General features: G+C 50.0%; 4 protein-coding genes across 4 annotated transcripts; 2 read left to right on the top strand and 2 right to left on the bottom strand.

Moving 5' to 3' along the window:
* Window positions 1–15,275: 15,275 nt before the first annotated feature.
* Window positions 15,276–19,074, top strand: BCR38DRAFT_471936 (uncharacterized protein; the record flags this gene model as incomplete). The annotated part of the gene is made up of 7 exons (XM_040862888.1): window positions 15,276–15,342; window positions 15,672–16,857; window positions 16,905–17,533; window positions 17,691–17,992; window positions 18,387–18,611; window positions 18,671–18,876; window positions 18,929–19,074. 7 exons carry the CDS (start codon window positions 15,276–15,278, stop codon window positions 18,960–18,962), a joined length of 2,649 nt encoding a protein of 882 aa, XP_040718644.1. The 3' UTR covers window positions 18,963–19,074.
* A 1,356-nt stretch (window positions 19,075–20,430) lies between these two features.
* Window positions 20,431–21,231, bottom strand: BCR38DRAFT_455363 (uncharacterized protein; the record flags this gene model as incomplete). The annotated part of the gene is made up of 2 exons (XM_040861782.1): window positions 20,431–21,030; window positions 21,193–21,231. The coding sequence occupies 2 exons, from the start codon at window positions 21,229–21,231 to the stop codon at window positions 20,431–20,433; spliced, it is 639 nt and encodes a 212-aa protein (XP_040718643.1).
* Window positions 21,232–21,583: 352 nt separating this feature from the next.
* BCR38DRAFT_406289 (uncharacterized protein) lies at window positions 21,584–22,620 on the top strand (the record flags this gene model as incomplete). The annotated part of the gene is made up of 2 exons (XM_040858036.1): window positions 21,584–21,788; window positions 21,938–22,620. The coding sequence occupies 2 exons, from the start codon at window positions 21,584–21,586 to the stop codon at window positions 22,618–22,620; spliced, it is 888 nt and encodes a 295-aa protein (XP_040718642.1).
* Window positions 22,621–22,909: 289 nt separating this feature from the next.
* On the bottom strand, window positions 22,910–24,287 carry BCR38DRAFT_471935 (uncharacterized protein; the record flags this gene model as incomplete). The annotated part of the gene is made up of 3 exons (XM_040862887.1): window positions 22,910–23,293; window positions 23,474–23,637; window positions 23,671–24,287. The coding sequence occupies 3 exons, from the start codon at window positions 24,285–24,287 to the stop codon at window positions 22,998–23,000; spliced, it is 1,077 nt and encodes a 358-aa protein (XP_040718641.1). The 3' UTR covers window positions 22,910–22,997.
* Between the last annotated feature and the right edge of the window lie 2,925 nt (window positions 24,288–27,212).

Raw genomic sequence — 27,212 nt, 5'->3', positions numbered from 1 at the left:
TGGTATACCCTTTCCATTTGACTAACACTGTGATCTTCTTCGTCCTGCGGTTCTGCTTGTGCTTTAAGATGTTTTCGACGTAATAGACCTCCTCGTTGTCTTCGTGTCGAATAGCCAGGGGCTGCGGTTCCAGGACTTGTTGAGATGGTAAGGGGTCGTTGCCAGCTCGTTTGATTTGCATAAAGTGAAATACGTCATGGATGCCCCTGGGAGTGTTAAGTCGGACGGCATGCGACCCAACGAATTCTGTTACCATATATTTGGCATTCTTCCAGTCCAGTTTCTTCGACGGCCGATCTATCTTGATGTTCTGAACATTAAGCCAAACTTTGTCTCCGATCTTATATTGCTCCGAGGTTTGTCGATGATTGTTGGCGTATTCCTCGTACTGATCCTGAGCACTGGCTATCATAGCTTGTGCCATCTCCGAGGCTTCTTGGAGCCTGGCCACCAAAGCTTCTCCCTTGGCGATGGGGGATTGTCCTGTCGTTCGTAGTTTCTCCTTGGTTTCGATGGGGTCGACATGATAGTCATGTATTGCAAAGAAGGGACTCATTCTGGTTGACCGTGCCGTTCGGTTGTTAATGGCTAGCATGGCAACAGCTAGTATTTCCGCCCAGTCGTCTTGGAAATAAGATGTAAAACATATCAGGTACGCTTCGAGCTCCTGGTTCATCCTCTCAGTAGCACCATCAGTCTCGGGATGATATGCTGTCGACAGCCGCCTTTTGATCTTCATAAGCTTGCAAATACGCCGCCACATATGGCAGACGAATTGTGGCCCTCTATCAGACACAATAGCCTTGGGGAATCCATCATGCCGAATTAAGCAGTCCTTTAAGGTTCGGGCCACTGCTTCTGTTGTGGTCTCATTCATTGGCTCAAAGATGACACTTTTGAACATCCTATCTGTGTGTCAGGGTACGGCTAGGCCGAAGGCAATAGTACAGAGTGATGGGTAGTAACGGGCGTCCCTCCTACGTAATACCGGGTGGTCACTGGCGGTCTCAGGTAGGGGTGCCCACGGTGATGCATTGATCTCTGCCCTCTCTATCTTCCTCCGTCTCGACTCCTTACTTATAGCCAGCCGAGGTTCTCTCTTGGATTCTGGATGTTTGCTTCCGTATGTCTGTGTTCCTCCGACTTCGGCCAATATCTTGGACAGCGGCTCCTTATCTGCAACCAAGCGATTCCCTATCTGCTGCAAACGGCTTCAACGGCTCTCATTCGCCACAAGCGGCTCTCTAGCCGCCACAAACGGCTTCCCGGCTCCTTATTCGCCACAACCGGCTTCCTACCTGGTGGAAGCCGGCCCGCCTCGGATGACACTTGTGGCTCTGACAACTCCTTCCCTATCCTACTTCGAGATGGTCCTTATATAGATAGCTAGGCCGCCGCTTGGACCCGGCATAACAGCAGGGTCGGCGATGCCAAGGATCTTGACTCTCGTCATCCCAAAGCTTCACATAGATTGTAATCATGATTCGGGAGTCTTTTGTCCGAAACACCCCTCCGGCGGCCCACCGGTGTCCTGCGTTCAGTGTCCTGACACCCACTGGTGCCTATGGCATTCTGTTCTCTGACACTGTGATGACCATCACGAAGGTGTTATTGTCCGAATCCGGTAGGTCTGTGATGAAGTCGATAGAAATTTCGCTCCATTGTCGGTCTGGGATTGGTAAAGGTTTGAGAAGCCCTCGACGTTTCTCTCGCCATACTGCTTTTCCCCCACATACATCGCAATTCCGCACGAACTGACGCACGTCGTTCGACAATCCTGGCCAGTTGAACTGTCGACTAATGATTGCTTTGAGTAAATCCCGTCCAGGGTGCCCGGTAACTGCTGAATCGTGTGACTGCTGGATAATTCGCGTGCGGAGGGGCTCAAAATAGGGGATCCATATCCTATCCCTCCAGCATAGTCGTCTGCCCTCATCGATAGAGCACTCCGAAATAGAGATAGGGAGCCCCCATTGGATAGGGAACTGTCGATCGCCCTTTATCACTACACCTCGGATAAGCCAATACCGGTTGTTTCGTTCAAGGCCTTGGTCCCAGAGCCGTCCGATGTCGTCTTCCAGAAATGGGTTCTCAGGGGGGTCTGACTTGTCCGATTCTTCGTCGTTTTCTTGGTCTCTGTCACTTCCTAAAACCCACCCGGCTGTAACCCTGACATGGCGGAGTCCAGGTGTTGTAACTAGTGAGGGCACGTAGGCTTTGTTCAGGCGAACAGAGTCCCCCATACTTGTAGCATTTGCTGATGACGGGCTCGGAGTCTTTCATCGGTAATATCCTTCGGTAAGTCCTGGTCACGTCGGGAGAGTGCGTCAGGGACAACAGCTTCGGCGCCTGGTCGATGAATTATCCGGAAGTTATACTTCGATAGCTCCAGTGCCCATCTCATCTGTCGTTCGGATAGTTGCTGTTTCTTCATGAAAAACTCCAGATTTTTATGGTCTGAGAGGATTTCAAATTCCTTCATACTGCGTAACATGCTTGACCACTCGTCGAGACACTTCACTATGGCTAGAAGCTCCTTGTCATGGATCGGGTAATTGACTTCTGCTGGGTGTTCCTCCTTGAATAAAAGCAGACAGGGCGCCATTTCTTGTCCTCGCATCGCTGAGAGAGCTCCCCTCCAATAGTATAGCCGGACGAGTCTGGTTGTACGCGGGTTTCCCTTTCGGGGTCGAATTTTGTCAAAACAGGGGCACAAACTAGCAGTTCCTTCAGTGTCTCGAATGCCTGCTGGCACTCGCTCGTCCAATTGAATACCACGCCCTTTTTTGTCAGATGAGTGAGAGGCATGGCAACCGTTGAGAAGTGAGGAATGAAGTCTATGTAGTAGTTGGCAAACCCAATGAATCCTCGAACTCCTCGAACTGTGGTAGGGGGTTCCCATTTTCGAATTGCTTCAACTTTGTCGGGGTCGACACTGAGCCCAGAGTTCACATCAACAATATAACCTAGGTATTTAACTCTTATCTGGTCGAATTCGCATTTGTCGATATCGACCTAGAGTCCTCCGGCGTGAAGTCTTTTCATAACCTGCATCACCTTGTCTCTATAGTCGTAGAGGGTGCCGTCTGTAAAAATCAGGACATCGTCGATATAGGCGGAGACGAAGTCATCCAACCACTCCCTCAGAACATGGTTAATATATCGTTGGAATGTTGCAGGCGCACCGGTGAGGCCAAAAGGAGTGACCAGCCATTGAAACAGTCCATATCTTGTGCAGAATGCTGTCTTCCATTCATCTCCCTCCTTGATCCTGATCTTCCAGAAGGCGGAAGAGACGTCTAGCTTCGTGAACCATCTCGCCTTGGCCAGCTGGCGAAGGGTCTCCGAAATCAGGGGTAATGGGTAGCGGTCTTTTCGTGTGATCTCGTTGAGTTTCCGGTAGTCAACGCAGAACCTTAACCCTCCCCCAGGCTTCTTGACAAAAAGCACGGGTGCCGCTGCCGGAGAGTTGCTGACTCGAATGAACCCTTTGTCTAGGAGGTCGGTAAGGGTCTTACGTAGGACCAGTAGCTCCTCTTTTGACATGCTGTATAAGGGCCCCCATGGAACTTCTTTCTCGCGTCCTTGTTCGTCCTTTTCCAGTTCGATGGCATGATCAACTCCTGGTCGGTGTGGTGGTAGTCTGTCGCTAACTTCCTTCTTAAAAAGATCAATGATTTGGTGGTAACATTCTGGGAGTTTGGTCGCAGGGTCTTCGGGTTTCTTATGGAATTTGGCAAGGGCCTTCTCGATGTCCTTCATGCTGACGGCGAATATTTGTACTGGTTGTTTGTTCCTTTGACCAGTTCGGATGATGGAGGTAAGGGAGTTGGCCGATACTTCCCAGTTGGTACGGTCAGGGTCCCAGCTTCTTGAATCGCGTATTCGAACACTCGTGCCACTCGTTCCGATGCGAAATTCGTTTCTTGCAGGTGTCAGGGTAACATCTTGTGACCTGGCCCATGGCAAGCCGAGGATAACTTCGTCCAGTTGTCTTGGTACCACATACGCAAACACTCGTCGCTGCTTGTGTCCGTCAATGTCGATGTCGAAGTAGGTAGCTTGAGTGATAGCATTTTCCTGCACGTCCGCTACCTGGGCCAGATTTCTGGGCACGATGTCGATGCTTGGGAGTCGTAGCCTTTGAAACAGTTTCTGTGAAATCGTTGCATAGCAGTGACAGCCATCGTCGTATAGGGTTCTGGTATAATTTATCCCATTGATTCCTATGTTGACATAGATGCCGTCTTGATCCATTTGTCCCTGCTTTTGAAACTGTCTCCACGCGGCCACGGCTCCCGCGTATCCCTAATCAGAGTCCTCCTCAGTCTGAGTGTCGACTTTTTCAACCACCGCCTCGGTCACTCGGAGTCGTGGCTCGACTCGTGAGACGTTAGATCGTTTCCGAACTTCGGGGGGTATTGCTGCTGCCAAGGGGCAACGCTCAACGCGGCAGTTGTCTCTCCCACACCGCAAGCATCTTCGTTCATTCCTTCGGGCTCGCATCTCGGAATCGTCGACCCATTTGGCACGTTTGCCGAGTAGGGGTTGGCCTTCCGGCCGTTTTGATGGGAAGCCGTAGATGTTTTTTCTTAGCCGTGTGGAAGCAACCTGGACCTGGTCCGTCGGGGTTGGTTCCCACTCCATCATGTCTTCCCTCCGTGTCTCCTTGCTTTTTGTTGGGTTGCGACGGTCCTGACTTCCATCCTCTGGAGCTTTCTTGTTGTTCTTCCACTGTCCGAAGAGCTCCATTTGGTTGCTGACCGCCTCGCATTTGGTTGCGAAAGAGAGATAGCTTTTCAACTCTGCATCGGAACTTCCCACCAGGTTGGACTTCAATTTCGGATTGAGCGCGTTCCGAAGGTACGAAATTTTGGAGTCATTATTTCAAGACTCCGGTTCTGCGTTTGCGATTTCTTTTTCAAATCGCGGGTAAAATTCTGTAAAGGGCTCGTCGTCTCTTTGTCGGATTGTATGGAGCGACTGAATGGCTTTCGCCTTGCGGTTGCGCTCACCGTACAATATGTCTAGCCGGTCGATTAAGGCCTGGGGGTTCGGTTGATGCTTCTTCAGTTCCAGCTCATGGAAGGTGGTGACGTTCGTCTTCGCCACCCCCCCTAGCCGGGAGTAAATGTACCGTAGTTGCGACTTGGTGTTGCTGATAGCCTCAGCGTCGTCCTCGATCTTGCCCTCCATTTCCAGTTTCCAGCCGCGCCATTCTGATTTGGCTCCGATAAACATCGGTGGGCGGGGAAGACTGTGTCGCGGCTTGTTTGCTGGGGGGCTGGCGTTGTTCACTTGTGGCTTATCCTGATCGTCCATGGTTGGTCGGTCTCCTGATTGATCTCCGGTTTGGTCTGCTGGTGGATAGTCTGCTGGTTGTTCTGCTGGTTGTTCTGCTGGTTGTTCTGCTGGTTGTTCTGCTGGTTGTTCTGCTGGTTGTTCTGCTGGTTGTTCTGCTGGTTGTTCTGCTGGTTGTTCTGCTGGTTGTTCTGCTGGTTGTTCTGCTGGTTGTTCTGCTGGTTGTTCTGCTGGTTGTTCTGCTGGTTGGTTTCTTGGTTGGTCTCCTGATTTGGAAAACAAATCATCAAATTTGATAGATGGATAGTAATGTAAGGGTCAAGGGTAATGTCGATGCAATTAGCCTGGCCTACTCTACGAGTACTATCCATCTATGAAGAGAAAAACATTAGATACATTCAGTGTGGTGAACCCTTCTCCCTTTTATCCTTCTGTCCTCCCGTCTTGTCGTTTCAGGAATCTTCGAGGAGTGAAGGTTATTCAGAGATTTCCGTGGGTCTTTCTGGCCGAAGGCGTCGCAGAGGCCACATACCGGTCATAGACCGTGACACTCCTCGTCCGGCTCTAATAATAATACCGCCCGCCGTAAATAAACCCTCGCCGTGTGTAATAACCCGTGGGTTATCGTCCGTACCGACGCTATACTAAACTAAACGCGGCCGTATAATAACTCGTCCCTATGCTAATCTACTACTCCGTCCGCGTTAGTATTCGCCCGGATCGCCTTACCGTATACTCGTAACCGTAAAATCGAATCTATTATAAACCGCTGTACTATGCCCTTTACTATCGTTATTTATAGTATGATTCTATAGCGGAGGGTCGTTACTATCGACCTCAGATCCCTTAAGCCGGCGCTCTATACCACCGTCACGTTAGGCTAATACCTAAAGGCAAATACCTTAGCCCTTCTTCCACCTTACTCAGAATACCTTATATTGACTGACGTGGCACGCCCATGTTGAGCGTGTTAAAACAAAAATGGCAACTCAAAAGCTAGCCCTGACAAAGCTAGTCAATATGTCGTGGGGCTGCGATCTTATACGGGCGAGGCTGTTATATACGGTGGTTATCCGTAGCGCGATCGCCTTCCGGGCGACTGCGTGGCATACTATAAGTGAGCAACCGGCAGGGCCAGCTAAGAGCCTGATGGGGATACAGAACGAGTGCCTCCGGGTAGTCTGTGGCGCCCACAAAGCGACGCCGGTTCGCCACCTGGAAGCAGAAGCAGCAATCCCGCCACTAGACCTCTATCTTAGTGCCCGGGCTGATAAGTTTGAAGAACGGCTACGGCTTAGCGGGAAGAGAAATCTGCTTCGCAGCGCGAGCGCTAAAGCGTCACATATACTCCGGCAGGATAGGCCGGCGAAGAGGAAGCAGGCGTCGCAGCTACTCCGACCGGCAGGGTACACTATGGAGAAGGAGGCCCGGGGCTCCGAGTGGATGAGTGAGGAAAAGGAGGTCCCGGCTGCCCTCCTCGGCCACTGGAGGAAGAGATGGCTCACCAGAGCAGAGCATCACGATCGCCAGCGACGCGCCATCGCTGAGGAACCGGAGGGCCGTTCGATGCAGATACCGAAAGGGGGCAAGTATTTCGGCCTGAACCGACTGGAAGCGTCTACGCTGTGCCAGATCAGGACGGAAAAAATAGGACTAGCAGCCTTCTTATTCAAGACAGGGGCTTTTGGCGTGTACTCGCCGCTATGCCGCTGTGGCGACGCCCCTGAGACGGCAGAGCACGTAATCCTCTTTTGCGGGCTGTTGGAAGGACCGAGGGAACGATTACGGGCCGCTATCGCACCACGACCACTATACTCTCGCAGAGACCTCGCAACGGCAACAGGAGAACCAGTAGTTAGTGGGACTATTGTAAGGTGGCTGCTAGGGACGGGTCGGACAGCTTCAAGGCCCAGATAGCATCGATCTTCTCAGGGGGGACTTTGTTGGTAGGTTGAGAACCAACGTAGTATGGTAGTGAACGCAACGCAGTCGCCAATAGGGCGAACCGACGACGCAGCGTATGTATTTAGTCCAGCCATTAGGGCACGGTTTGACATGCGGGAGTACTAGCAGAGGTACCGGGGGCTTCGAGCCTACGGCGTATTTAATAATAATAAAAATTATATCGACAGTCGCATTGAAGAAGCACTTTGCAGACTAGGCGGGGACTCTCATAGGCTATGGATAGTCTAGGGCCGTAGCAATTATGAGCCCGGTATCAGGGAGGTGGAGTCACCTGCTATGTACGTTGTGGATGAAGAATTCGGAAGATAAGCTGCAAATACCTCAGCCCTTCTTCCGCCTCGCTCAGAATACCTCATATCGACAGTCACATTGAAGAAGTACTTTGGATACTAGGCGGGAACTCTCGTAGGCTATGGACAGCCTAGGGCCGTAGTAATTGTGAGCCCGGTATCAGGGAGGTAGAGTCACCTGCTATATACGTTATAGATGAAGAATTCGGAAGATAAGCTATCAGGATAACCTATCTGAGCGCGGAAAGATCGGAAGCGTAAGGGCGAGTTATTATAAGGTTACTAGTACAAATGACCGAGGGCGGTCACTATATGGGAAGTGTTGGACCTTCAAGGCTACTCCGTCAAGACTGCCAAGTCAAAAGGAGAAAAGTAAAGCCGCAAACCGTACGAAGTATGGGTCAATATGGCCTCTACCCATTGAACCACACAAGTCCTGGTTGTGGGGCAGGCATCAGTCATTTCTGACTATATAAGGCCCTTATGGCCGCCCTTTGCTTCTCTCTGGACTCTCCAGAGATCATGACACTTTCAATACAAGACCATTTGCCCACAATCCAATAGTTATGAGCCCGGAATAACAGCACCGGCTCTATCTTGACCATCATCTACGGATTGAGCAATTCTGACGCCGCTGCCAGTACTACAGCAGTCAGCCTTTTGAAGCCATCGACAATTATGGCCTTTCAAACCGCCGAAACCACCGTTACGCGCGAAGCGGTGTTTCTGAAGTCCAAGAAGGACTGGCATCTATGGATTCCAATAGCCGAAGTCAAGGCTGGCCGCCAGCTATGGGAAATAATCAACTCATCCAAAACCCTACGGACATGCCAGAGAAGCCAATCTATCCACATCCGAATACTGTCAACAAGGACGCTACAGCTCTCTATGACCTCACAGACCTCGAGCGCACTCTGTGGAAGCAGTGCCTATCCAGATATAACGAGGAAATAGCTGAATTCAAAGCCCTTAAAGAGAAAGCCGATAAATCCACCGCCTGGTTGTTCAAAACCATCAGCCCTGAGCGGTACTCTATCTTCCGCACCAGGAAGACGCTGACTGACAAGATGAAGGCTATCCAAGGCTACTTCAAGCCAGGATCTCAAGCCCACAAGATGGACATGGAAGCCGCTTACTTGAGGGCCTGTAGGCCAGCCCAGAAGCAGAATGCAGCCAAATGGGCGATGCCTGGTGGACAGCCTACATCAACGCCTCCGAGCAGGCTGCGAGATAATCCAAGGCCAGCATCCTCAATACAGCTTCGTCAGAGGAATAAAACCAGCCGCACCAGAGTTCAACTCTATGTGGGAGTATCAGCTGATTACCAAAACGAGGACGTACCTACGGTAGACACCATTTACGAAGCCTTCCAACGACACTTGGACCTCAACAGAGATGATACCAGCAGAGTATCCATGGCTACCTTTGATGCTACTCTTAGGAGCGAAGCGGCACCGCTGTCAGAGGGACTCCAACAGAGAGGAAGTGTGGATTCGAAGCCAAATGCCTCTGCGGAAAGAAGCACTCGTGGCAGAAGTGCTACTATCTTATCCCAATAAAACCGGCTAACTGGACCGGTAGGAAAAGCGTCCAGAAGATTGTGGATTCCAACTACGCCAAGTTGCCACAGAATCTCAAGGCCATAGTGGATGCTATTCGCGACGGCACCTACGGCCAAGATAGACCTAACCACCAGAGGCTAGCGTTAGCTGGCGCCTCGACGGTCTACAACTCAGCCGCCCTCAACAATACGTTGACCGCCGGCTGTATCTCGGCAGATACGATCTATCCGTTGAATAATTTGGTCATTTACGACACTGGAGCTAACGTCCATGTAGTCAATAATGTCGCAAATCTCACAAATCGGCGGCCGGCTACAGAGTCTGACGTACTACTAGCCGGGGGGACGAAGTTGGATATCGCGCTCTGGGGAGATGCCAGACTTCGAATCCTTGGCCCAGATGGCCACAGAGACTTCATACTCTACAACGCCGCGTACGTACCATCTATGCACTCCAATCTGGCCTCAGCCAGTCTATTGAAGAAAGCAGGTGTGTACTACGACATGGAGGGCTCCAGACTGTATTATGGGCCCCAGAAAGAAACGTTGGCCTACCTCTCAGAGCACGAGGGACAGCCAGTACTCGATTTCCGACCTATACAGGTTTCGGCCAGTGTGGCCAAATCTACGGCCAATAAATCCAAGAGCACGCGCCAACAAGTGGACGGTTCAGCAGTAACCCCACAAGCCGTAGCCAGCCTCGTGAAAGTAACCCACTCCATCACGAGCATCTCAGACCAATCTGACGACTCAGACAACGTGGTACAAGAATCCGCTGATACGGACGAATCCGACGAGGAAATTTCACATCCGAAGACGAAGATCCAGAACCACAGCGATCGAGCCTGAGGGGCCCGGCTGTAGGTGGATCCTATACCCCCGGAATAATCCACCCTCTTCCTATACGAGGACACTCGACCGCGATCGACGAAGAAGTGCGCCAAAGAGGCCGCAAAGACGATAATCTACACGGTAATGACGCCCGGAAAGTCCACAAGGAACTCGCAGGCGATGCCACCACCTGGTATCGTCGCCTTGGCCACCTAAACGCTAGAGCCCTCGAGAAAGCGGTATCGGCGACTACTGGGGCCAAGATTACCGCACCACAGTCAATCCAGTGTAAGGATTGTGCCCTAGCCAAGGGAAGGAGGGTCGTCTCTCGAAGGCCACGATCCAAGAGACATGGCCCATTCGGCACATAGCGGTGGACCTCTTCGAGTACCTCCCTGCCTATGACCAGCGTACTAGAGCCCTGATCGGGACATGTACGCTCTTCGGAGTGAAATTCGCATACACCTTCCGTCGTAAAAAAGAGGCTATGAACGCTCTGATCAGCCTGATAGGATTCATTGAGACACAACTAGAGGTCAGGGTCAAGTTTATCACATCAGACAACGAGGCCGCTTTGGGAATAGCCTGAAAGAGCTTGCATTACGCAAGGGCATTATCTGGGAACACATGCCGCTGTACACCAAGGAACCCAATGGGGCTGCAGAAAGAGCTGGAGGCGTCCTGAACGCAAGGGCTAGAGCCATGATCATAGGCGCCGGCCTACCAGCCAGTCTACGCCCAGAGGCCGTAGAGACAGCCGCGTACTTGTTCAATCGCTCCCCATCAAAAGCCCTAGGATGGAAGACCCTCTGGAAGCGACGAATCGCTGGCTGGCACAGAGGAAAGGCCGTCAAGAAGAAGACTACAGGCCAGAAATAAGCCACCTGAGGGCATTCGGATGTCTCTGCTACTCCCTTACAAAGCAGTACGCCAAGGGGTCCAATCGGCTCGATAAGATGGCACCCCGGACACAAGTAGGCTACCTTGCGGGATACGCCACGTCCAATATCTACAAGGTGCGGGTACCTCACCTAGGCAAGGTCATAATGACCAGAGACGTCCAATTCGACGAGCATGTCTTTTACAAGCCACAGGACGCACTAGTACCGATCACACAGGTGGAGTCCATAGGCCAGGCCATTCAAGGACTCCAGATTCCCGAGCCCGTGACCGGCTTGGCTGAGGGGGTGAGAGAAAGGCCTGGAGAAGAGGATGAAGTCATCCTGGACGAAATCATCGTGGCCACAACTCCAGAGGCCGAAAGTCCACCTCAGCCGGCATCCCCAATATCCAGTCTCTCTAGCAAGGAGGACCAATGGCCCCAATTACACCAGAGCAGACCCCTCAACCGCCAATCACTCAAGCCAACGTACAGATCCCTCATGCAACCGGTCGCGGATCCAGGGACTTGAACGCCTTGGATCCAGGATTGATCCTCCCTGGAGAGGGCCGTCGCACTCGACAGAACCGCTACAACGCACACGCCGCTACAGTACTACGGAAATTGGATCGTGAGAGCTTCTCAATGCCAGAGATTATGCCTACCAGCTATCTTGCCTTTTTCGTCGCCCATCACCATAAGGGTCTACATCGCAGGGACGTCCCCCCTCCCCCAAAGAATTGGGAGGAGATGATGAGACATCCTCCAAGGGACTACTGGCTGGAAGCGGTCAACACCGAATTTCACAGCGTCAACGAAGTATCCTGGGAAAGAAAACCAATTGCCGAAGCGGTAGGGCACTTTATTATCCCTCTGATGTGGGTATTCACGTACAAATTCGATAAGCACGGATACGTAGTACGATACAAGGCTCGCCTAGTTGTAAGAGGTGACTTACAGCCAAGCTCGTCTCTCAGCACGTACGCCAGCACACTAGCCGGACGATCTTTCCGTACGCTCATGGCAATCGCAGCTAAATTCGACTTGGATATGCGCCAATTGGACGCAATAAACGCGTTTACGCACGCAGAATTAGACGAGATTGTGTACGTCCGATTCCCTGACGGCTTCAAGCAGCCAGGATACTGCCTACGATTGAAGAGAGCGCTCTACGGCCTACGCCGCTCCCCATTGCTGTGGCAAAGAGACCTGGGAGCAGGACTGACCGATCTGGGGCTCAAGGCCGTGCCGGAGGACGGCTGTATCTACTCTAACGCCTGGCTCATCTTATTCTTCTATGTCGACGACATCTGCCTCCTCTTCCGACCCCAAGATAGGCCCAGGGCCGACGAATTTGTCACCAAGATAAGCGGGCGATTCCGGATGAAGGATTAGGGGACCTCAAATGGTTCCTTGGCATACAAGTGGCTAGGGACAGGGCCACTCGGCGCCTATGGCTGTCACAGAGGTCGTATATTGACAAATTGGTCCGACAGTACCAAATTCAGACGGTTGGCAACTATCCAGAAGTGCCTAGGAACCCCTACCATGAGCTGAAGCGTTTCGACGGCCAGGCTGACGAAGATACCAAACGACTGTATCAGAGGAAGGTCGGTAGCGTACTGTACGCAGCGATAACCTCACGACCGGACGTCGCAGAGGCCGTCTCCAGACTGGCTCAATACAGCCAGAATCCTGGCCCACAGCACCAAGCCGCCATCGACCAAGTCATACGGTACCTATCCGGCACGAAAGATCTAGTACTTGAATACGGAGGGTCCTGTGCTACAATTCCAAAGGGCCCGGAGGAACAGGATGGCCAGCAGCCCCGTAATCTCGTAGTGTCAAGTGATGCGTCCTTTGGGGACCACACTGACCGAAAGTCCACTATGGGATACGTTATCAAGCTCTTCGGCGGACCGATAGCTTGGTGATCCAGTAAGCAAGATACGGTAGTCACCTCGAGTACGGAGGCCGAGCTCAAGGGGGTGGCAGCTACCGTCAAGGAAGCTATAGCCCTTGAAAGGCAACTACACCAATTGAGCGTCGATCTGGATGAACAGTTAACTATCGAGGTTGACAACAAACAGAGGATTCGGCTTATTGTAGAAGAAAACGCCAAATTACAGACGAAGCTAAGGCACATCGATATTCACAACCACTGGCTACGCCAGGAATACCAGAGAGGCACTATGGACTTGACTTACCAGAAGTCAGCCAAAGTCGCCGCGGATGGACTTACCAAGGCCTTAAGGCCCCAGCAGCACCAACGATTCCTTCAGATGCTGAATCTAGTGCCGTCACCACCAGAGATGCGGCTAGAAGGCCAGGATCCAGCCACAACTACGGCTATAGCTACAAGCCTCTGATCATTTAAAGAATAGCAGAGGGACACTATCGCCAAGTCCCTGACATATTCTTTTCCAAATTGTTTGCCCAAAAGGAAAGAGAGAGGGCGAGAAAGAGAAACAAAGATGGAGAGAAAGTAAGTGTCACGACCTGGGTTGCATCGCATTGGTATAGACCTCGATTAGGTGCTATCGACGAAGATTCTACTCTAAGGAGCGAAGGAAAGAAGATGACAACTTAGGTTTGAGGGAGCGCGACTAAGTCATCCACGCTTGGCGGGGCTCCTACAAGGGTTATGATTGGCTTCCCATCTCACACTGCCACGGCAGGTGTTCCAGCTGTAAGTCACCTGGTTGTAGTGAGTCTGCGAGGGTTGACCGTCACAGTAAGAGAGCGAAAGCAATAAGAGAGCACGGGCCCCGTACAACCCTAACCCTCGTAACCCTAGGGTAAAAACGCCGTTTCCGGCGTCGTACGACCGAGCCGACAACGGCGTTCGATTCTACGTACCGTACTTTGGGGGGGGTAGAGCCTATGTCCGGACGTTTTTACGTCGATACAAGGTCAGATCGATTGCCTCTTCGATGCGATGCGATTTAGAGCACGGGCCCCGTATAACCCTAACCCTGGTAACCTTAGGGTAAAAACGCCGATAGGGGGGTGCACGCCGTTCGATTCGGCGGGCCGTACTTTGGGGGGGGGGGGGGGGTAGAGCCTACGTCCGGACGTTTTTACGTCGATCCAAGGTCGAATCGATTGCCCCGTCGATTTCTCCATCGATTCGACCCGAAGCGGTCCGAGCGCCCAGCGGGGCCGACCAATCAGGGGGCGCGCCTTCAATCGATTCGAGTCGAATCGATTGTCCCATAGTAGCGAGCCGGTCTTCCACGTCGATCAGAGGTCGTTACAACTATCTCGGATGAAATTTGACCCATAAGAAACCTAGTCTCGTCAAAATTATAGATATTCTTCTCTTGAATTCCATACTTATTAATTGTATTCCGTACGAGATAAAACCACGCGCGGTACGCGTCGGGATCTTCGCAGAGGACTCTCTGGTAGTCGATTCTTCGATTAAAACGCGTCCGGAGGTCTGGTTGTCGTCGTACAAAGCTCGAAGCCCAGTTAATACCGACGCGTCCTGCGTCGCGTTGGTGGAGTAGTCGATTCGCCATATCTTCAACACCACTTATTCGAGGAGGAAATGATCGTGAATCTAGGTCGACTATGTAGCGTACGATCGCGTCTTCTTCGGAATAGGTAAGCTTTTGCGTTGGTGATCGTATATCCTGTCGTGAAGTACTGTCACGACCTGGGTTGCATCGCATTGGTATAGACCTCGATTAGGTGCTATCGACGAAGATTCTACTCTAAGGAGCGAAGGAAAGAAGATCACAACTTAAGTTTGAGAGAGCGCGACTAAGTCGTCCACGCTTGGCGGGGCTCCTACAAGGGTTATGATTGGCTTCCCATCTGGCACTGCCATGGCAGGTGTTCCAGCTGTAAGTCACCTGGTTGTAGTGAGTCTGCGAGGGTTGACCTTCACAAGTACCGCCGCGATATCGGTGACGTAAGGTTGTATGAGGGATTGTAACGGGGATACCACACGTCTCACAATATAATAGTCAGGTAGTGCAAAGGGTAGCTAGAAGTAGGCCAGTGTATGGGTGCGTATATTGCAAGACTGATTCTTGAAGAATCTAAACTAGGTGCGAGCGTCTCGAGTTCTCCTCTTAAGCTGGGCGGTTCCGGGGTTCTACCGGATCGGGGGGCGAATCCCTCCCGACTCAGCTTGTCAGCTGAGACCGGCCCGCCACAGCGGCTCTTTCCTTACAGGGATATTATAGATCCGTGCTACGGATCGTACGCTTAGTTTGGGGTTATTTTGAAGCGCTTGAAGCGCTAATTGAATATCGCTTTCTTCCCAATTACGTGCCATTGTAGAAGGTGGAAAATAAGGGATAAAACCTAGGTTGTACGGAAATGCGCGAAAGTATTCAATTGGACCGTGGAAAAGATGGTTCAGTTCTCTCTTGTTGTCAGAAAAGTGTGTTCATATTAGAAAAGTTCTTCTGTGCTTCTGATCAGGCCGAGATTAATGTCTTATGGCCAAGTGTCACAGTGGCTTCAGGCAGTGGCTGTGTACATGCTAACTAGCTCGTGGGGTACGTTAACTATCGGCTGCCACCATGTTTTCTCCACTTTCGCTTCTGTCTCGCTTTCACGACCGCTCCTCCTAGCTTGCAGACTGCCTAATTCTGCACTACTAGCGGTAACAATGGGAGACCCACTATCGATGGCTGCAAGTGCGGTCGGAATTATTTCGCTTGGTATTCAAGTCACTCAAGGCTTGTTCAACTATTATACGGCAGCCAAGGACCAGTATTCCGATATTGTAAGGTGACAGCAAGCCTAGACTATCACGTCACATAGACCAAAAGATCTAGCAATTCTGTCACTTAGTGACAGAATTGAGGCTTAACCCTGCTTATAGCTCTGTATTCCCTTACAGATATCGCCCACACGAGCCAGAAATTAGAATGTCTCCTCGGAATACTTGAAACCTTGCGCTACCAAACCGAGGGTCGTATATTTCAAGCTGACGAGCAAAATTTGCTCCAAAATATCGAGTCCTACCTTGAACAGTGCGAGGAATGTATCGACGAGCTTGCCGACGAGGCGAACAAGTTCGAGCAGAAGTCCACCGATGGTATCCGTACAGCTGCTAAAGCTACGGCCCGCCTTGTCGCCTACCCCTTCCGACAGAGCACACTACAAAAGCTCGACGAGGATATCGACGAGATAGTCGCCCACTTGTCTTTAGCTTTACAATTATTACAACTGAAGGATATCGGCCAGGTTCAAGATGATATCGAAGACGTCAAGGCTCTGCTCGGCCTGGTCCGAAGTAGCCAGATCTCCTCCACCATTCGCGATTGGCTTCAGGCTCCCGACGCTACAATTGATTTCAACGAGGCGTGCAAAAAGAAGCACCCTGGTACCGGGCTCTGGTTTGTTAAAGGATCCGCCTTCACAACCTGGCTCGAAAAGCCTGAATCCTTCCTATGGCTCAATGGCTTCGCCGGCTGCGGCAAGTCGGTATTATGTTCTACAGCAATCCAGTATACCTATCGGTATCGAAGGTCCAATCCACAAGTCGGTATCGCGTTCTTCTTCTTCACCTTCAACGACTATAGAAAGCAAAACACTTCTGCTATGCTCCGAGCCCTCGTCTTACAACTATCAAGCCAGATCGATAGAAATTATACTCTTCTCTCACGGTTGCATAATAGTTATCTCAACGCCACGCCGCCCGACCACGCTCTTCTGGATTGCCTACGTCAACTCGTCCGAATATTCCGAGACGTGTATATTATCTTAGATGCACTAGATGAAAGCCCGCGGGAGAAGCACCAAGAAGCCGTGCTGCAGGTCTTGAATGATCTACGCAACTGGTCAGAACCAGGGCTCCACCTTCTTGTAACAAGCCGAGAAGAAGTAGAAATTCGCGAGGAGCTAGAAGCAATACCGGAGGATATTATTACGATGAAGAACGATGCTGTCGACAAGGACATCGCCTCTATCGTCTCCCAGCATCTCCGCGATAACCGGCGACTTCGGAAATGGAAGGAGTACTATGGTCGAATTGAGACTACACTTACACAAAGGACGGAAGGATTGTGAATCTGCGGCATTAGCACTACATATACTTATTAACTTTATCTAGGTTTCGATGGGTTGAGTGCCAATTCAAAGCACTAATCGGTTGCCCGCAGAGTGAGGATCTACTCGATCAGCTGCTTGAATCACTGCCTGACACATTGGACGAAACATATGAACGAATGCTTGGAAACATCCCACGGACGTCCCAGGCCTATGCTCGGCAAATGTTAACTTTGCTCTGCGGTGCTAAGAGACCCCTGACTGTGTCGGAGCTTATCGACGGTATCGCCGTTGAACTTGGAGACACGCCTAGGTTTAACGCAAAGCGTAAACTTAAGGATAGCGACGCTATCCAGCAAGTCTGCCCTGGATTTATCGAATTGGATAGGAATCTTAACCCTCAAAGAGTTACTGTACGCATCGCCCATTTCTCCGTTCAGGAATATCTGGAATCGGAGAGGATTCGCCAGCATAAGGCCGCTACCCCGTTTAGTGTACAAAAGCAAGATGCCGATACGCAGATAGCCTGCATATGCCTACCAATATTACTAAACCGTGAACTACAAAGTTTGAAGGATTCCGAGGAAATTCGGAATAAATATCCGCTCGCACACTATGCTGCACAACACTGGGTACACCACTTCCTAGATAGTAGTAGAGACGAATATCTTGAGGAACAAGCAGCACAGCTTTGTCAGAACGTGGAGGGCTCATTAAACATATGGGTTACGATTTGGAATGCTGATTCCTATAATATCGTGACGTCTAAGGGGAAGATACCGTCTCTACTATGCCTCCCTTCTCGGGCTTGACTCAACCTTATATATCCTTCTTAACGGAAATCTTTTAGGCTGTTATTTGAGAGTTGATACTCTATCTGATTTACTGAACGATCAATCTGGACAGTACGGGACGGCTTTACAGGCGGCGTCGGTAAAAGGCCACGAGAAGATCGTACAGCTACTCCTAGAGAAGGGCGCCGATATTCACGTACAAGCTGAACATTTCGGGACGGTTTTACAGGCGGCGTCGTACGGAGGCGACGAGAAGATCGTACAGCTACTCCTCGAGAAGGGCGCCGATATTCACGTACAAGCTACATGTTTCTGGACGGCTTTACAGGCAGCGTCGTTCGGAGGCCACGAGAAGATCGTATGTTACGAACCGTTGGCCCTAGGAGGGGACAGTCAGCAGGGGTTAGGAATTTCAGGTAGGGGTTAGGAATAAGTGGATCGGTTCATTTCAGACAGGGGTTAGAATTTTCTGCCCCGCATGTGCACCGCATATGCAACCACATGTGTTAGTAGGGCTTGGACTCGAATAAAAGAAAACCAGGTTGAACAAGGATACAGGTCGTAAATGCAGTGCATATGTCCCACTTCCACTAGCCTTAAACAGAACCCCATAATATGTTATCGCTGAAATTTCAGCAAATTTTCACATTGTTTTCTTCCTTCATAACAGAAATGGACGAACATGAAGACGATGCGTATACAGTGCCACCGGCCTTTTCGACGAAATCACCGACATAAATACTCCCTACCAGGATAACCTCGAAGAAGACGTTTCAGATTCTAATACAGATATCGAATCTATGCAGAGTATATGCATAGAAGAAACAGACCAGTCATCAGACCGCCAAAGACTATCCTACTGGCTTAACGGGGTTGGTGAAGACGAAGATGATAGTCTCCGGTGCGATCCATATAGCTCTTTCTGGAATGCGAACTATACACCGCCCGAGCTGATTCCACACATGGGGTTCAACCCGGTACGTTATAATATTAGGTTTTGCATATACACCGCATATGTCGTGCTAATGTAAGACAGGAAATGGTTCAAGAATTCGGCCTTATTAGCGGTAATGGTACACACCGTATTTGCGCTGAAGAGGTAAGGACTACTATGTCATACCAAGCTGTCCACATACGAAAAAAGAAGGTATTGCAACCTTTGTTCATTGTGGAGAGCCTCTCTTACCCGATAACCCTACGGATAATAATATCCGCGCTGCATTTACAAAAATCAAAGACCAGGTACGTATATCTATATTTATTCTATAAATCGTACACATACTAAGTGTCTTAGATTGAATTTGATTATGCGGGTAGGGGTAGTATAACGAAGTTTACATCAACTTCGTTGAAGTTTCTCGAGTTTGTACATGTCTCGCGTATGCATGGCTTATATTTACAACATATAACATAGTCCACGGTCCAATTGCACACTTCGGCAGATTTTCGTACGCTACCACTTTGACCTGCGGTTTTTCACCACATAACTATGGTTGGTTCTTGGAATGAAAGTGATATGATTCTAGCATTACATGCGCTTCAATCTGATCCAAAATTAAGTGTACATCGCGCTGGTCAGATCTATAACGTACCTTTTAGAACCCTTGCGTATCGACGCGACGGTAAAACCGCTCGAGCGATTACGTTATCGCTCACGCAAAAGTTGACAGAGTGTAGGGTCACTTCGTATACAAGCTGGACAGGACCTACAGTCTCAACGAGAGGTTGATGGGCAGTTACATGACGAATTTCGTCAAATTGGTGGTCGTACGAGGCGGCGAATTGCGCGTGTACGGCGCTGTAGAATCTGCGGCGAGCCCGGACATAATGCGCGCACTTGTGGAAATGATGTAGAGACGTCTGAAGATAACGATTCTGAGTAGTTTCAATTGATGATAGGCGTTGTGGTTGAATTAACTTATACATTGTCGTATAAGGTCTGCCAAAGTGTGCAATTGGACCGTGGACTACGTTAGCCGAGATGGACTCGTGTGACAAATGTGAAAAATGTGATGGTAGTGGGAAACAGTGGGGGGCTTGTCTCAAATGCGTAGGGACTACACTTATTACTAATGATGAAGGGGATGTCATAACGTGCAAAACTTGTATAAATCACCCCAGAAAAAGAGAAGTCACATGCGACAAATGCGGCGGGGACGGGAAGCACAAATAAATCAACAAGGTGTTTCCTTGGGACTATAACACATGACCCAAGAAGGGTCATGTGTTTCATCTCTATGGCTGTCACCCGTGTGACATCGCTATCTCCTCTATGCTACGACTGTTTCGATTGTCCTTTGTCCGGCTTACAGTTGGATGTGTGAGGCTCCGTCGGGGGACTTGGGTGTTTGCAGTGGCTTTACTTTGGAGTAAAACATCCACTTTTTCACTTTTATCTGGTAGCTTTCTTTGCTTTACTATGGAATACGCAGTCGCTTTCCATTTTTGGGTCTGGTTACTTTCACTGGTTTTACTTTGGAGTAAGACATTGGCTCTTTTGATTTGAATATCATTATTAAATTGCGTTTTTGAAATAATTGTGGTTCTTCTCTTTCTTTTCTTTGTTTTTTCTTTTTTGTGTATGTTCTCTCAGCTGAGTGTTGCCGTCTTTTGTCTTTGTGACCAATCGATACCAGTGGTGGCATACTGAAATGAAAATCTCTTTTTGTTTTTTTTGGGGGGGAAGGGCGGTGAAGAAGAAGAAGAAGAAGAAATAGAACTACAGACTTAGGCTGAATGAAATCAGCAGAGATTTTAGGACTGCTTTTACTTGCAGTATTGCAGGTACAAGTCTGTTCAGGTGGGAATCCAAGTGTTCACGAATCTTTCAACCAAGGGTTTCCCATATCTCTCGGACCCAATGTTTCTAAGAAGGTTTTGTAAGTCCATGTCTGAGCGCCATCTCTTCACATCCCAAAATAACCGTCTGTGCTGAATGTCTTCGGAAAACGCCAGATCCATTTCCAGATAGTTCGTGCCGGGCGAAGTGCCAGGACTGAAGTACCATAATCCCCACGGGGACCTGTCCTCGTAACATCTGGCAGTGTCGAGCTCTGGAGGTACAGTTATAATCGTAGACAGTTCAGCCAGTTTTAGCATTGGCATTTGCAAGCATGCTCGCCCGAATGCCTCTATCAATGGCACCAGTGAATCGTCGTCTGGCAATACTTCTTGAACCCGTCCGTCCCAGTCTCTCTGCCCAATTAGAGAGAAGGAAATTGCAGCTTCAGCGTCCTCTTCCTCGCTGAATCCATATCCTGGAGGCACCTCTGTCTCTGATACTGGAGGTGCATTCTCGTAGAAGGGTCCGCGTATCGCCCGCGAAGGGTCTCGGAAGTAACAGCCACTAGATGGCCGTCCCGTCCCAAAGTGAACTGTAAGGTGTTCCAGGTTTTTCTAATAGGGTTCCACTAAAGCATGAGATAGACTGGGCGAGAATATCGACCCGTCAATAGTACCCGATATCGTGAGGTGTCTTAGTGTGCTTATGCCTGCTATGGCCGTACGGATCGCGTTGCTAAGCGTATCAACTGGGGATTCCCCCGGAACATGACTTACGACAGAAAAGTTTGGAGTCCAGAAGAACATGGAATCCATGCGTAAAGTAAGAGACTGCAAAGCCGATAATGGAGGAAAAACTTCTGGCAGCGATGTTAATAGGAGCGCGATCACAGATATTTCTTATCATAGGAAGTGTGAAGAAAGAGCTGACCACAGGTACTATCGACAGCTCCAAGGTATGCAGGAGACGAAGGTATGAGTACTGCCATCGCCAACTACAAAGATCGAAGTTATAGCCGTTGTCTACGCCTCCGTACAGACGCAAAATGTCTCTTATCCTAAAAACGGGCGACGAGCGACGCAGAAAGGAGTGGCCCGCGCTTGAATATACATCTCCAAGGCAAAGTTAAATATAGCCATATTTGCAAACGTCCCAAGTTTTCAGAAAATGGAAGAGACGATGTATTGCAGTCGTGAATACCACATCGTTCGCTCGCCGATGGTCCTCGTGCTCGAACCGACAGCGTACGTCGCTGCTACACGCAGGCAGTATAATGTGATAATTGATGGCGCTCACATATCGGCGGCGGTCATTATGGAAGATCTCTTGGAAATGGTCCAGATCAGTGCTTCTCAGCCGGATGTTCCTAAAAGTGTGTCGTTCAATGGTGCCTCGACCAGTATGGGCTTATTGTCCCGAAAGAAGTTGCCGGCCACGGACCCAACGGTAGCAATGGCATTGGCATCCAGGATTTCAGCCTAGGATTTCAGCACTGATGCAACGAACTACTTGAACGCGAAGAGGAAGGAAATATAATGGTAATGGAGACGAGTGCAATAACGGATTCCGGAGACAACACAAGCAGAAATGCTGTAGATAACACAAACGCTGACGGCACTAATGTCGCAAGTAACGCTACTGCCAAAACTTGCCGTGGTAAAATTGCCGCTGTGCGTGAAGAAGCAACCGTAGATGAGACGGACGGTCAGGATCCCAATCACAGAGCGACCAATGGCTCTGGCTTCTTGGAAGACAACAATTGTGTTGCTCCCATCGGTGTTCCGTGGCGGAGAAGCCTTCCGGGGCCGGCGAATGACAAAAAACCACAAGATGCAGAGACCGGAACAATAAAAAGGTCATTATGGCTTCTTAACAAGAGTAGAAGGAGTAACAGTAACCTCCGAAACTCTACTGGGGAGAAAGATCAGGCTGCTTTACCCACAACGAAATGCGAATTGGATATGGAACGACTGAAGAAATTTACCGACGAGCTGACAGGTATGATAGCGAGCGGTCCGACGGCATCGATGGAGATCCCCGCGGCTTCTTCAAAAGGACGACGTGTGGCTTCGTTGCCGCCATACATCTCGCAGCTCAAAAAACATCAGGTCGCTCGTCTAGCAGTGGGCCCTTGTCTGATTGTTATACTAGTAATAGACATGTGTTCCGTCATAGATATGGAGGGCGTGGGCGTCTCCACGTGACTGGTAGGTATGCGAGCGGTGGCCGTCAGAACTAGTTAATGAATGCATCGGGGGAGATAGAGCGTCACATACAAAACTTAAGAATACAATAACGAATAATATGGATGAAAAGAAAATAGATCGTATCAACCACAAGACTCAACAATCAGAGAGCCTACATACCATACATAGTAACACGAGCAGAAACTAAGCCAACCCCCTGATGCTCCGTGATGAAATTTTGTTTCTCATTTACCGACAGAATGATGGATCTCGAATGACGTAGACCATAAAAACCCAAACCACCCACCCCGCTTACAATTTAGGACGGATCCCTAAGAAATCTGTACTGTACTCTCAATGTATCCCAAGTCTCCGGTGGTGGTATTAGGCGGGGCTCAATGCCATTCGTTCGGGGTTGCCCCATGCCATGCACACAGATAGACTCGACCTCTAGGCAACTCCCCACAAGGAATAACTCGTGATGCTGCGCCTCTTTGGTTAAATAAAAACAAGTTGGTACCAGTCGGTGAGCCAACAGCCATACCAAAGCTCCCCCACGGCGAAGTGATAGTAGGCCCAACACTTGGTGTAATGTGGATGGGGGCGCAGGTTGCAGCAGGGCACAGCAGCTCGCGGCACATCAATGCCGAATTCATGACCTCCTCACCTGCATTCTTTCCTGTTTGAGCCTCTAGACGGGATATGTGCATCAAAAGGAGCACCACCAAGCCAACAACAGCACAACGTCACCAGAATTCCTTCCCCTTCCTTGATCTAGAGTGTTGCAAACCGTCACCCCAAAGTTACGGCTTTGAACTCGGCGGGTTGGCAAGAAAAGGCTCTCCTGTAGCATGGATGCTTTTTCACTTACGGCGTCTTCTGGGATGTGTTGTTAAAGTGGTGCCGAGATTAACGATGCTGGCAACGACAACATCGAAGAGGATCCCAAGGTGTGCTGCTGGGTCGTCCCACATAGTCCTACTACCGGAGGACTGAAACCACGCCTGGGAAGATGTCGTGGCCCAGGCATTGTGGCTTTGCTGTAGGTTGTTGGTTTCTGGGGCTCACCATGAGGCATCCTTCCCGTCGGTCCAGGATGCGTAGTCCCAGCTTGTCGAATCGTGCCACGAGCCGACGCCAGCGATATTAATCACCGGACTGTCCAGCCCCGTTGTAGCCGTGGCGAGTCCCGTGCTATCCTCCCATATGAAACCGTGCGGCTGTTGGCTGTTTTCGACGCACGTTGTCGCGGCCGACTGGCTCACTGGGTCCAGCCCCTGCACGGTGCCGGTCTCAGCGCTGGCATCGCCATTGGTGGTGGTGTCGTCGTATGTGCTAAGGCTCAGGCCTCCCAGGAGCAGGTCCCTGTGGTCGGCGAGCATGGTAGCTTGAATGTCGGTGGCCGAGGTGTCGGGCAGGGAGCTCAGGTGCTTGTATAGGCTGTCGTCGTTATTGTTGGGGTTGATAATTGCGTCGTCGAAGCTGTAAGTGTAGCTTGGGGATGGGGATACTGTAGGGAGTGTTGTGGAGAGACCGCCCGAGGAAAAGCTGTCTAAGAGGTTTAGATTGCCGAGGTGGACGTGTTGCTGGTCGGGTAGTGCTTTGTCAGTTGTCTCGTAAGCTGAACCGAAGTTCTTGTGCATAGCGCCATTGAAATGGTGTTCAAAGCCTGAATCGGGTGACATGATACTGTCCGATAAGACGCGGGGCGATCCGTTCACATACGCACGTTGTTGGTGGAATTGTGAGGTAGGGTCAATTTTGGTGACGAATCACCAGTTTGTTCCCGGTGGTATAGTGATGACCTTGCCCTTATCGTCGACTTTGTTATGGATATTCTGAAAGGTCCAGATAATGACGGAGCGGCGTGTCCACTTGGAGTCTTGAGACCTGCCGTTGGGCGAGGACCAAACTTCCTGGTACATAGCGACTTGTGATAGGAGTTGAAGAGGAGTTGATGGCCTAGAAGAGGCCTTCTGCTTCTTCTGCTTATCTTCGTAGTCTTCCTTTTTCACTTTCGACGACTCGCGGCCCGAACGGCGATTCTTCCTCCTCCTTTCGGTTGTTGCGTAGCTACTTAGTCGAATGAAGGTATTGGTCCAATTCGTCGCAGGGAACGGCACTACAATGACGTCCTTCTGTGGACCTTAAATGCGCACGGATTCACAAAATTCGAGAATGATTTATCCGCGTCGCTGCATTCTAACTCCCTAGGCTTAATGATGCTGGTCACGGAGCGCTAACGATGGTTTGCCAGCTCAGCGCGACAGATTTGTAGTTCAATCATACCCTCCTGTCACGGGATTTCAAGTGCAAAGTGAAGGACGAGAGTGCTCAAGCGAAACAAGCTGCCAGTCACCAGGTAGGTACCAATAGCGTAGTATAGGGGACTCAATAACGACAAGTTAATCGCTGCCCTCTCTAAAAGAAGAGGGTCACAGCAGCCTAGTTATACATTTCCGACCCCTGTCCAGGCCAAGCCACTGTGGCTTATTTGCACCTGACACCTCCAAGTATATGACAGCCGTAAATTGACTGGTCTTGTGCAAATTGAGACAGGATAATATCGCAGGGGCCGAAGACGCAGCGAGAGGAGCGCTTATGTGAGGGATGGGTATCATTTAGGGCACCTATCAGCTTTTTGCGAAGCGCCTGGAAACGATGGTCCTATTTCGCCGAGATGTCTCTTATCGAGCTAGACTCCTTCTGTGTCATGGCTCTGGTGTATTCTTGGAGGAGATACTTTGGCGGATGACCTTCATACCTGTCCCATTCAAGGTCTCGGCTGGTCTCCTTGTTGCTATTCAGTATAAGATGGGGGTAGTCGCCTCCGATATTGTGGCATCAGCGCTCAAGCAGGTCCCATCATTGGCAAACGCATTCTTGCAATCATGCATCTGTGAGAGTTCGGATGACGAGACATAGATCCAGCATGTCTTTGGCCTCGCGAATACCTCCGAATCACCAGAAATCAGGTGAGCGGAACAGTCTTAGTTTGGTCGGTCGTCCGGAAGACTTCATTCGGCCAAGGAAACAAGAATTTTATTATTCATGAAACAGTTCATTTCCTCTGTATTGTAGTCGCATCAGAATAAGTGTAAAAAAAGGTTGAAGTCAATGGTTATAATATACAGCATCATTTTTAGGGCGTCCCACATGTGGGGGTGTCCCGGATGTGGGTGTGTCCCGGATGTGGGTGTGGGACGTTAATGCTTGCCTACGAGGTCAGGTCTGAATCAATGGGAGAGATATGTATGTGCGTGCGGATACTTGGGTCGCTGCCGTGCTGGCCTGGTGCGGCCACTGGCATTTTCTTGCATTCTCTTAAACCTCATTCCAGGTTTTGAAGTGTTAACCTTCGTCGGACTAACCGTATACTGAAATTACCTCGTCGTCGAATAGTTCATTTAGACGAGTCACCAAGTCTGCCGTTAGTGTTTCCGGATCACGGAGCAAAGAGCGTCTTGTTAGGAACTTACGCTTCTGAGACTTGAACAGTTTACTGATTGCTACTTGGTAGTTTTGAGGACTATGCCACAATGACAAAGGTGTATTCGAGCTTGTCATCATTAGTAGTAATAAGGTGGAGAATATTGTAGCTTATAACGTCGTTATTCCCGATGTAAACGCCAAGTTGGTGCCGATCCTCTTTGTTCGGCCCGTCTTTTGTAACTATGAGTTGCGGCTGCATCTTCCGTCGCCTCTCTCTGCTGTAGCACTCGTACCCCTACTTCCCCACCAAGCACAGCCATATTTCCTCTTGCCTGGCTGTGAACCACTGCTGATCTTCTTGGCTCTCACCTTGCAGCCTCTCGAGGACGATGATGAGGAATGTATTTTGGTCAAATTGCCTGTGGCTTAGAAGAAGAGGTCATGACGTTGATGGTCCTTACTTCTCGTAGACTAACTGTTTGCCGTTGACCTCGTGCTAGCGCTGTTGCTGTTCGGGCAGGTTAGGGTTTAATAATCAGATACGTACGATAGGTAGGGACACCTAAGATAGGCTATCTTAGACCTAAATCAGCCGTTCTCCTTATAATAGAGGAACGGGTATCTGTATTTATAATCCTTCTCTCTTCTTTAGTTTAATATCCTACGATAGAGATTATCTAGTATCGTAACATTGATTCGTCCTCGAAGTATCTCTGCCTCATTATAGTAGACCGGATTACTTTGTTTGCATTATGTCTATCGGGCCCTACTGTCTGCTTACATGACTCGTCAGTAACAACTTGTGGAACCCGGGCACTCGTGAGGAGATCCATAATGATGCTGCTACCTGACAGGCCCCATCGCGGGCCGAGTACTTTGATACGTATCAGCATTCAACACTTCGAGCTACCCCCACCCCCACGAAGTGCCTAAGTTGTCTCCCTAATGAGTATCAAGTCTGTGCATCGTGCTCCGCTTCTCCTAAGTTGAAATTACGACTCTTCTGATTGGACCTTGACCAGCTCATGTCCATTGACAGGGGTCTGCAAATGTCCAGGGTCCCCGCTGTCTGCCAATGCCTTGTCCTGACAAACCAGGTTTTGATCCCTGCTCGCTCAACTGCTATCTACGAAATAGGCTAAAGGGGCTTCACTTAATACTGTCCTGATGCCAGCCCT

The sequence above is a fragment of the Pseudomassariella vexata genome (genome assembly GCF_002105095.1).
Source record: "Pseudomassariella vexata strain CBS 129021 chromosome Unknown BCR38scaffold_3, whole genome shotgun sequence".
In the NCBI taxonomy this organism is placed as follows: domain Eukaryota; kingdom Fungi; phylum Ascomycota; class Sordariomycetes; order Amphisphaeriales; family Pseudomassariaceae; genus Pseudomassariella; species Pseudomassariella vexata.
This window is presented reverse-complemented; position numbering and strand designations above follow the sequence as displayed.